The 12,172-nt window shown below is 33.9% G+C and overlaps 1 protein-coding gene across 3 annotated transcripts in view; it reads left to right on the top strand.

The window, feature by feature from the left end:
- Positions 1-9,947, top strand: part of CCSER1 (coiled-coil serine rich protein 1) — a 646,489-nt gene extending 636,542 nt beyond the window's left edge. For all 3 annotated transcript variants that reach the window (XM_026847667.1, XM_026847668.1, XM_026847666.1), the window contains one exon: positions 1,134-9,947. In XM_026847667.1, the coding sequence (XP_026703468.1) occupies positions 1,134-1,619 (486 nt within the window). In that variant the 3' untranslated portion in view covers positions 1,620-9,947. The remainder of the gene's footprint in view (positions 1-1,133) is intronic.
- The last annotated feature ends 2,225 nt before the right edge of the window (positions 9,948-12,172 follow it).

Genomic DNA, 12,172 nt, shown 5'->3' with positions numbered 1-12,172 from the left:
GCTTTCAGGTGTTTAATTCCTCTTGGGCAAATTGGTGTAGTAACAATATATAAAAAGATGAAGCATGAAGATTTGTTTCAAGGCCATATAGGCTCAAAGCTCAAGTTCCTCTAGGGACCAGACTTTCGAACATTCACAGCTTGGCTAGTGTCAGTCCTCAGTCACAAGCACATCTTGTGAGCTGAGTTCCTTAGCATCACTTGTAGAAGCTGCCTAGTACAGTCAGTCATGGAACAGGCAGAATCCTGCTTTGACTGTATTATCATTTTCTCCTCAACAATTTGTTCTACTTTATACACTGAGAATACATTTTTTAAATGTGTGAGAGAAGGTTCCACAGCCTCATCATCTTCTCCTGAGCCAGGTGTTCTGTGGAGGATAAAATGAAGCATCACACTGAGTGCACACTGGAAATATGCAGTGATCTGGCTTGCCATGTACAGATAAATTCCCCTTATTTAAACAAATACAAATGCATGCGTGCTCACACAGCATCAGAAGTTGCTAACATGCTGGAATCCTTCTCATATTGTTTTTTTTTTCCAGGCAGCTGAAGTAAAATTATTTCTCTGTTCTAGCAGAGCATTTTGTAATATATTTAACTGTAAATATACAACAAAACACCTAGATTCAGTGGACAATGAAAATTGAGCATGTTCTGAGCTTAACCAAGGCATGAAGATATTCACAAAAGATGGGTTTTACATTTTGTAAGTATTTGAGAGTATTAAGAGTTGAACTCCGTGTAATCAAAATTCTTGTTGTTTCATCATGTGAAATGCTTTTGAAAGTCTGTTTACAATTCATGGAACCTTTTTATCCATTTATTATGTTCTGAAAAAAAAAAAATCTCCTCCTTTGATTTAAACTACTTCTATAAAGAAAGTGCCCAAATCATTACCTATAATAAGCATTTTTCAATATTAGTTCTGTTAAATATGAATGAACAATACTTCTCTTTTATGCTAGCAGTGCTTTGGGAGTTTTGCCAGCTTTTGAAATTTGTCTTTCATTTTAATCTGCCAACCCCGTGTGCTATATGTCTGTAGTGAGGAGTGGTTTATATATTCTGCACCATTTTCCTGCTATATTCTATTACTAATAATTTTTGTTTGTTTGTTTTGTTTCCTCAGGCTACATATCCAAACAGAATGGTGAGCCAAAATCTCAGCACAAGGGACAGAAAGTCAGCACATACTCCCACCGAGGACCCTTTTAGATACTCATCAGGCAACCAAGCAACAACCTATGAAACCAAGAGCTGTCAGCTGTCTAATTTGTGTCTGAGCAACCTCCTAAAAGAGAAGGAGATCGTGGAAGTCATCAAGCATACTAGAGGCACATATGAAACCCTTGCTTCAGAGGTCACCCAGAATGGTTTGGCCACCACAACACCAAGTACAACAAAGCCAGCATCTAAGGCAGACAGCTACCCAATATTCTCAGGAGCTCCAAAAGACCAAACTGCTGTGCCTCGGCAGCATACGACTTTCACAGGGAGACTTGGACAGCCTCCAAGAGGACCCATCTCTTTACATACATATAGCAGAAAAAATGTCTTCCTCCACCACAATTTACACACAGCAGAGCTACAGACTTTAGGTCAACAAGATGGGTAACAAGGTGCTTGTATTCTGGCCATGGAAGGAGAGTTGATTAAAGAGGAACATAAACTTACCCAGAGCTCAGTCTTCAGTTTGCACTTGCTGCTACTTTCATCTGAAAAAAATAAAGTAAAAAATTAACATTGTCTGCAGGTTCCATACTTTCCCAACTGAGACTGTGGCAAAAGGGTGAACCAGATTGTTAAATAACTAGATTGATTTGTCATACAAAAGTCAACAACGGGTATAAAAGATGCGACCATTTGGCTGTCATTGCTAGTCCAGTATTGGCTAAATGTATCAATATTTTTTCCTCTATAAGCCACTGTCTTTCCCTGAAGTTCTAGAACATGATCTTAAATAATACTGTGTATGTTTAATAATGTTACTGTTAAAGTAGATGTGAGAAATGAATAGATAAGTAATTAGTAAACCCTCTTGAATTTCATAGAGACTAAGGAAATGAGTCAGAAATCTTTGAGAACCCTCTTTTTACACTTTTTTTTTTTTTTTTTTTTTTTTAAATACAATGAAATTTGCTCACTTATAGAGGTGTGTTACTGTTTCCTGCTGTATGTACTTTATGGATGCTTCATGCCACGAGTAGAGAAAGTGACTGATTTTCCTCTAACAGCAAGGTTCATAGAGGCTCACCAGATATTTGAGTCAGTAATTGGGTCCCAAACAGAGGATGTCATCTTGGTTCCTCAACCTTATCTTCCTTCTCCCCACCTTTATTTAACTACATTTGTTCAAATGTTTTTGTTCTATAGGACATGCTAAGTTGTGATGAAGTTTGTGCTTTAGAGGCACTGCATCACACATGACACAATGTGACATTTTATGCTATGTAATGCATCATATAATCTCAGTTCACTTCCCAAACCAAAAATGGGTGAAAGACTAAAATATGAGAGATTGTTTTATTAGCCAGTCCAGATTACCTGTGTAAATCGTAATTTCTGTAGTCTGTATCATCTGCAGTTAATGATCTGGTTTATACCAACTCAGCAGGTTTGCTAGTCTTGAAATGTTACACACATGTGAGATGATCTAATGCTACTTAACGTACAGCATACTGGTCTCATGGGAATATGAAATCATTTGATCACACCACAGAACTTGTAGACTTGTCAGTAACAAAAGATCCTCTTTTCCCCTTTCAGAGGGCTTGAAAACGGGCATCTCGGTCATGTTACTCTAAACATGTGGCATATACTAAAAATGACACTTAGTTTACAACCTCTCTGATGGAGGATAATGTTTGAATGATAATAAGACATATAGTTAGCAGTTTATAAATAATCTGGCACATGAAGTATGATTGAGGCAGATCTGAGACAAGTCACCTCTCTCTTTAACTGGTGATTAATAACAAGACAAGGGCACATTCTCACACAAAGAAACAAATCAGTGTGACTTAACTGAAGTAGCATATAATGAAAAATTAAGCTTCTGTAGCCACCAAAAATGTTGTAACTTTTAAAAGGTAAGTCACATAGGGCATATAAAATTAATTAGTGATACAAGTTTTACCTTGTGTTAAATATATCTGCTTAACTACTTAATATTCAGATTAATACAAGGATTGCTTAGATCAAGAAAAAAAAAATTAGACCATGAGCTTGGCAGATATTCTGCAAAGCCATTTCAGAAGCCTGAACTTTCAGGATTCTGATTGTTGAGGAATTTAGTTTGGTTAGAGCAAATTTTATGACATTATCTGATGTTGAAGAGAGCAGGTTTTGTCTAAATATTCTGTAGTGGTAATTTTGGATATCCAGAGCTGGATGCATAAGAATCAAGACAAACATTTGCCAAAACTTATTTGAGTTCACGTATGCGTTGCTACTGCCAAAACAGAATGTGTAAAAATTGAAGACAAAATGACCGAATTAACTATGGTTATTCAAGAATCCTAGTTCTGCACTGAAACTCATAGTTTAAAGTCTACCAAAAAAGTTAAAACCAGTAGTAATAGAATTTCACTACTCAGAATTGCATTTTCATCTGAGCAATCTCTTAGTCATGGTAGACTGAAGGGACAGTTAATTCTTATTAACAATACATTTCAGTCTTGTTCATCTCGAGAGTTGATGTATGCAATTATATTTCAGATCTGTAAATAAATTAACATATACTGTAATCAAGGAATTTTTTTTCCAGGATACAAATGTACTATACTACATTTAAAAAACAAACAAAAAAAAACCATTAAAAAAACACAACAAAACTCTTCAATTTTAACTTATGTACTGTATCTATAGTTATTTTTTCCTGGAAAAATGGACTTTTGGGTTACACTTTATTAAAAAAAGTCCGTCTATACATTTCAAAAAGAACATTTTAAATGCTACTATTTTCTTGGAGAATCTTTTATAAAGCTGAAACTTAAAAAAGCTGGAGAAAACAGTTCAGTTAAAGTGAGGGGTATTTTTAAAATGTCATCTTGAAGCTGTTTTGTATCAGTATTTTCAGCATTGTTAGGTTATTTGTAATACTAAGTGTAAATCTCACCCAGAGAAGGGTATTAGCCACATGTTAATGTACAGTACAGCAGTAACTGTAAAACAGAGGTCCTTTAATCCTCTTGTGTATATAGTAAATCATAAAGCAACAGCATGTGGACATTCTTGCAGTGAATTGATTCCTTTGTACTAAAAATCTCTAGTTTTTTAAGAGTTCCATGTATAAAATGATTTATACATTTCTCCAAGGCTGTACATATCCAAAGACATGACACCAGGGGGAAAAGGCACTTATTAATTTTTTCACAGATGTACCTTTTTCCTTTTTTAAAAATATGTTTCTGTACAACAAAACAACTGTAAAATTTCTGCTGAAAATTACTTCTTGTTACTTTCATATCACTGGTGTGATAGCGGGCATTTTAAGGATGAGGTAATCCCCAAAGAAAAGCTGTTTCCATTTGATGCAATGTCCCATTTTTTGAAACAATCACTTGACAGAAGAAACACTAGATCTGTGCCCTAAATATTTTTTAGTAATTTAATAGAGCCACACCTGAAATGGTTTATCATCACTAGACTTATCATTGCTTCCCTTAAAGAGTGCTTCTACAGGATATGTTTATAAGATACAATAACATGGTAGGGCTAGCCCTGGTCATAAACTTGTCTGGTACTGTTCTTATGTTTAGCTTTCAGAGCAGTGGAAAGGTTTTTTTTGGTATACTTTGTGCACATAAATGAAGTTCAATCTGTGTGCTTCTGCATAACGGAGGAACAAGTCTTACTACAAACCTCCTCTCTATTTAGGCTATTTAGCAGCATCTGAAAGCATCCTGCAACATAAATTTCTGCAACCTTTTCAAGACAGGCCAAACCTTTTTACATAAAATGAAACATATGAAATATATTAAATAGATTAATTCTTTTCAATCCAGACTGTTATATTTATCTTCATTGCTTTTCATTTCAAAACACACACATCCACACAGAAGTGCTTTCCTTACATTTTTTTTTTTCCTGGAAATTTTGAGACAGAGTATATCAAGACTAAGATGTTCACATGAGGTTTAGATAAGCATATGAAAACTTGCCTAGGATATTCATGTTTGTTGTACAAGTTCCTTGCAATCACTGCCTAAAAATTGGTATTTTTCCCTTTCCTAAAAGCCAGTTTGGAAGTAGTGATTTCTGCCTGTGCTGATACGCTTTATACTGTTAGATACACAGTATACTCTGCAAACTAATAAAAATAGGCTATTTACAAATCAACACTGTGGTTTACATGCCAGAAATGATGTGCCATGTCTCCAGTGGTTTCACTGGTAAAACACTGACTTCGATTAGACTATTCTAATAAGTCAGTCACCAGATGATTGGAATCGTGGCCTTTGATCCAACTAGTTTATGAACAGGAGATCTCTGAATTCAGAAACCTTTCCTGGTTTACAGAAAAGACAAGAGAAGGTTTGACCTCGTAAAAATACCAGTTCACAAGTTATAGTGAATGTGCTTTTTCTTTTTTTCCTTGATGTTTGAAAGCAAAAACAAAATCCCTGCAAAACTCTTCATGCATCTACGTAGGTCGTAAATGAAGTCCAGTAGAGTAAAAGTGACCTCTAACAAAACTTTGAAATAAATACCTGAAGCAAAAAATCCAGGGGAGTCTTCTTACAGATGTTTGTAGTTGTCCAAAAGCTTAAGTTCTGTGTCTGAGCGCATTAAATGAAATATGTCCCATTGGCCCTTTTCTTCCACTCTCCCTATTAACTTTTTTTTTTTTTTCTGGAGGAGAATTTGCTGTTTAAAGCTTGTTCCAGATACAGTAGTCAGTGCAGAGTGAGAAAGTACATTGAAAGTAACGGTGAAAGTCTTCTCCCAGCTTGGAGAAATACACAGCATAATTTGCAGGCTGTATTTTAGTGTTCTCCGGTCAGCAAGAAGTTGGCAGAGATCCCTCAGGAGAACAAGCTCAAATTATGCAGGCCATGACTGCCTTTAAGTGGAGTTTACTCTAACATGTCTTATATAAGACACTTCTAAGATAATTTGGAAATTTCAGCAGCAGCAGAACGTATCTTGCTGATATTTATCTTTTTTAAAGATAAAAATGCTCCATGCTATTTCTAACCTAGTAAACTCTGTTTGAATATTGCTTCCTCACTGATGATCTGTGCAGGTTGTTAGAGTATATCCACTGTGATGCATATGATACTAACTCCTCATGATATAAAAGACACTGGTTATCTGTCCTCTCTGAGGGGCTTGAGATTTGCAGTGTATTTTCAGTCTAGGGGAACTGTCTGGATTTAATTATCTTCTTCCAGGATCTTCAGTTTTTGCAAAGTTAATGGCAAAGAATCTTACTTATTGAAATACTCTGGAAATGTTTTATAGTTATTTTTTTAAAAATTTATTTAAAATGTCTCTCTGTATCTAAAGAAAAAGGAAAAAAAAAATTAAAAAGTAATTTTCATCAGCATAAATTTCCTATAATTCTGAGCTTCTCAGTAGCAACAGCTGTCACTTGCATTTTCTACAGCTGTGAAATATTTTTGGACTTAGCATTTTTATTACCTTCATTACCAGCAACTCATTACCCTAGTTATGGGGTTCTTTTTCCCTCACTCCTGTACTTGAAACACACAGGGAGAACTATTGAGGATATCTGCAGAAATAATCCTGGTCCTATGAAAGCAGGGCAACAATAAATTTACCTGAAGGTCTCTGATTCCTGGGGATAGGAAACCTATTCTGATTGGTCTTAACTGAAAGATTTGTGAGAATCTGATGGATGTGGCAAGTGTCATAGCTGTTGGTTTTCCAAGTCCATATAGAGCTTATAGAGCAGAAAATACTCCACTGTGAAGATTTTTCTAGTGTACAAGTAATATCTCCTTATATTTTGTATTGTGATCCCTGCTGTGTCTCTCTTGATTTCAGAAACATTCCCTTTACATATGGCCTTGTGCTGACTATGTAGACAGGTTGCACCACAGTGTCAGTTCAGCTTTAAGAAGGCTTCACTGGATTTTTTAAATATTTGATCATCAAAGTATTTAATATTTTCTCCTAGAACTGTTGTGTACTGCTAGAGTTGTAAGTGGTACATTCACAGAAAAAATATCACTTCCTAACTGGAGGCTTCAACTCTCTTGGTGAGTTGTGATTACAGCTGATTTACATCTACCCAAAAAAGACTCTCAAACTAACTTAAGCACCTGTATAAACAAATACATTGCCTGACTTGATCCTGCTTTTATCACATTGAAAAAGACCTAATAGGGTAGTTTTTAAATGTATATGGATATCAACAGTAGTAGTAGAATTTTAATTTATTTTGATTTTTCGATTATGTCAATGCACTTTATATGAGGGCTTAATGTGAACTACAAATTAGCTTGTATTCTTTTTCCTACCTAAACTTGATTTCAACAGGGTTCAGAATTCTCTGCTTAACTTCAAGCATGTGAACAATCCCATCAAAGTAAAACAATCAAATCCTGCTTATTTGAGAAGGTAAAAAACAAATAATATTTTTTCTAACATAAACAGCTTCATTCATATTTATTGTTTAAAAGGTATGATGTATAAAAAGTATTTTTACTTATATCTACATATAAAACCCCAGATAAGGAGAAAAGATAAGAAACAGCCTTCCCACTCAAGTCCCTTGTCCAGGTATACCATCTAACTTGCCTTTCAAAATCATTAATTTAAAAAAAAAAAAAAAAAATTTCTTTTCCATGGTTATGAGTGCGAAAAAATATAAATGTTTTTGTACATACTCTACAGATTGTGTGTAGGTATGATCAATATTACAATGAGAATATAAGCAATCAAAGTCCTTAAGCAGTGATGCATCTGATGCTGTTTAAGCAAGAGGGTCAACAGTATATGAAATTGTGTGTAAGTGGAGAACAGAGCTGGGAAGAATCTAATGCAAGGGTAATGGGTGGCAGGTTGATGGCTTTTTTTCTTTTCCAGGGGTGGTGGTGCATAGCCATTTTCTGTGAAATACACTGAAGTAATATTTATAAAATAAATCTCTTGGAATAACAAGAAATGAGATAAAATGATCATGTAACACCGCAAAGTATGTATCAGGGTACTTCAATATTTTGATCAAACAGCGAGTGAATTTACATCTTTTTATTACCAGGGTGTTATCTTTATCTGCAGGATAAGTGTAAGCAAAAAACCACAATTGCATTGTAACTATTGAGACAAAAAAAAAAAAAGATTGTATCCCTAAAGCCTTGCACTTTGTGTAGTCATTTCTAACTATCTGAAGTAGGTTTATATAATTGTGTGTCATGCAGCCATGGTAATGTCCTTATGCTAGATATTGACATACTCTAAACAGTAAGGAAACATTAAAGGGACTCATGACCCAGATCCTACGCCAAGAATTGCGTTTAGTTAATAGGGTCACAGTTTTGCTTTTCCTTTCCAATGAAGGATCACATTCTTTTGAGAAGTCTTTTACACAAATACGTCCACAAACAGTTTAGCCTATGAGAAATTCAAACTGAGTTAATAAGAATTAAAATTGGGCCAACTCTGACTATTTTTGGAAAATGTACCTGTTTTAATAATGACAATGGCCATTAGAGAGCTTTAGGCATTTTTTTTTTTTTTAACAGAAGTGTTCTTCTTTATGTATTAAAATTTGACTTTGTATCAGATAATTTTGTCATTGTGGTGTTCTTGATGAGTATCCTGCTGATCAGAATGGTATTTTTTTTTAAACTGCTGACCACTATAAAAATTGAAGAACTAATAAGACACTGATTTTTGTATTATATGCTACTAAACATCCATTTAATTTCAATAACAGTACACTGCAAAGCCAGTTGTTATATAATATTGAAAACAATTTTTAAAGTATAATTGGTAATACCGTACAGATTACCTGAATTAGAGGCTTTAAAAGGGTAACAAAGAAGAGAAAAGGAGGAAAATATTCACTTGAAGATTAAGTATAAATAATGCACTGCTGAAAAATATTGAAAAGATTACAGTTCTACATGAGGCAATGGAAAGCTTTTACACTGAACATACTCTAGTCCAGGATTTCCCTTTGATGATTTAGATAGTAACTTAAATTTAAAAACAAAGAAATGAAAATATTTTTTTTAAGAGATAACACACTAAAAAAGGCAACTTAAAAATAATCTTGGAGCAGAATTTACAATAGTGAAGATAATTGCCCCAAGGCACCTAACTTTCAGTTATGTTCTGAATAGGAAGCTGTAAAATATGTTTGTGTTCTGATTGGACAAGTTCATTGGTGATTTTTGTGGTTTTACCCTACAAAGCCATAAATTAGTTTAATCCTCATTCTTATTTAACACAGAAATATTACTTAATATTTTAAAATGTTCAAGGCACAAGCCTAATCTTTGGTTTTAGTATGACAGTCCTTTATAGTTTTTCTTTTATATTTTTTTAATTGTTTTGAAGTTTTGTAACTTGTGTGCAATAAGAACCTGATTGTTTCAAATTCAGTCTTTGTGCACTGATTGAAAAAAAAACACATAGCCTTTGGATACAAACACTGTTGTCTCTGAAGAATATCAACCAGCATTCTGTTGGTTTTTTTCATCAGATTACTGGGGACATTTCTGTGGGTTACTTTGAAGAGTTATAGCCGTTCATAAAACAGTACTATGGGATTCTCTTGGTATTATTTAATGGACATTTGTTTGTTCATGTTTCTAGTTGGCATTATTTTTACTGTTATGTTTGATGGGAAAAAAATATTATTTTTGAATATTTATATGGAATTTTAATTTTAAACCTTACTGCACATTCAGATATTTCCGTATTTGAACTGAACATAAAGGGCTCTTACAGTTTAGTTTTTCTTTCCTTTCTGACAAAAGAGAATTGGTTAATAAAAATCCTATGTTATTCTACGATGAGCCTGTGTCGTTTTGTGTAATTTTTTTTTAAATATCTTACGTTTATTTGACTTTTCTTTATACTTTTGATGGTGAAATACATGTTGCGCTTTAATAAACACAAATACTTTTATGACAATATTGTTAGCAATCTATCTCAATCAAAAGACTTACAGTATTTTTTCCCTAGGTTCTTTAATTGTTCAGTGAGAATTGTAGATTGAAGTTACTTGATCCTGTGCTAATAATTAAGAACAGACACCTCTTCAGAAATTTTTACACAATCAAAAGAATATATAAAAATATTCTACTGTGTTAAAAAAAAAAAAAAAAAAATCCATTCTGCCTTGGTGTTTTGCAAGTTCCTTATTACACTATTTCCCAAGTATCAAAGTAATTTTACATCCACATTTCTCACTTCCCTACTCCACTTTCTACTTGTTCTTAGTGTGAAAATATTAATTCCATAATTAAAATTAGGCCTAATTTTATTTTTTTTCTCTTCAGCTTGTTATAAAACACTCTTCCACTTTGCTTCATTTTCCCTGTAGCATATCTAAATGAGTGTCTTAACCTTCAGAGGCCAAAATCATAAATATTACTGGTTCAAATATAGAAGAAATAAGCAAATTATAACATTTATAAGGCTATAAAATATTTGTCATCTCTAATAGTGCTCTATTAATAGATGAAGTATGAAGACCAAAATGATTGCTTATCCTGTCATAACTGATAGTCTAGTGGCCAGCGCAGTCCTACTTCAGCTTATTCCTGCATGTGACCAATTCATATGGGCTGCACTCAGTCCAGCAGGTTTATTTGGGTTTTTCTTTTTTTCATCACCATCAGTATACCATTTTCAGTCCCAACTTAGAAAACCTCAGCTTGGCCTACAATTCTCCATCTAAAAATGACCGTAGCTCATTTCACAGTACTTATATGTCTACTGCTCTGTCCATAATACTGGTAAACATATATGTCCTACTCCAAGCTCTTTCTTACTGGTACTATATACTGTTCAACAGCTACTCCACTTCAGTGGTGTACATAGTAATTCTTTCTAGCATTTGGGTGCTTTGCAGGAATATGAAGCTTAATAGGTTATTCTACTTTATATATCTATGTATCGATCTATATCTTCCAAGAAAAAATAAAACTGAAATGTCATTATTATATCAGTAGAAGAATAATTCTAATCTATGACAGTGTTATACCAGTCCATATCTATACAGAACACTGAGCTATTTCTGTGAAATGAAATTACTGTGTTATGAGCCTTCTACTCAGTGATAAAGGAATGTCAAATTAGATGCAAGTGCAAGGAAGAAGAAGTTTAGTTGAAATTTGCACAGGTTATACAAAGTGTTTGGGAGCTGAAGAAACCCCTACGTGGCAACATTTCTATGAAGCTTGACTGTGTCCAAAACGGTGTCTGTGATAGTCTGTGATGTGCCTGAGAATTTCTTCATGGTTACATGTTATATACATTTCCGTACTTCCCTGTAAATTGTTCTCATCTTTTATGAAACAACAGGACAGGAATTTGTTCCCTATCACATAAATACCTCAACAGCTACTGGTTACTTGGAGTGAAACAATATTCAGCAAACGGTAAAATAATTCCTCAATTATTTGGTATGGATTATTATTTATAATTTTTTATGTTGTAATAACTCTAAAAATATTATTAGTGTTGCTTCAGAAAACCATATATAAGACAATGAGCTGTCTTAATTCATGGTTTCAGACTGAAAAGAAAAAAATATAAAACTCAAGGAAGTTGATCTCAAAGATTTTTCAGGTGTTAGAAAATCACTAAAATTCAGCATAGTTCCTCGAATTAATCTCTTTTAATGACAAACGTAAAATACTTTATTTAAGAAATAAATTTAATTCAAAAAAAATCCTGTACATATATTTAAATTATTTGCAAGCATATTTACATCTACATACAGAACTGTTTCAAGCAACCTGATGTTATACAGAGCACTATTTCAGAGGAACTGGCATGCATCTACCTCTATGCTGCTGCATAACACAGATGTGCACTCCTAGCAACACCAACTAGATACAAGTTCTGTTTTAAATTACTTTAGTTATTTTAATCACTCTCTGCTCGCTCCTTCCTTCCTTCCTTCTTTCCTTCCTTCCTTCCTTCCTTCCTTCCTTCCTTCCTTCCTTCCTTCCTTCCTTC

The sequence above is a fragment of the Athene cunicularia genome (genome assembly GCF_003259725.1).
Source record: "Athene cunicularia isolate RWA chromosome 4 unlocalized genomic scaffold, athCun1 chr4_part2, whole genome shotgun sequence".
Taxonomy (NCBI): domain Eukaryota; kingdom Metazoa; phylum Chordata; class Aves; order Strigiformes; family Strigidae; genus Athene; species Athene cunicularia.
Note: the sequence above shows the minus strand (reverse complement) of the source record. Positions and strands in the feature narration are given on the sequence as shown.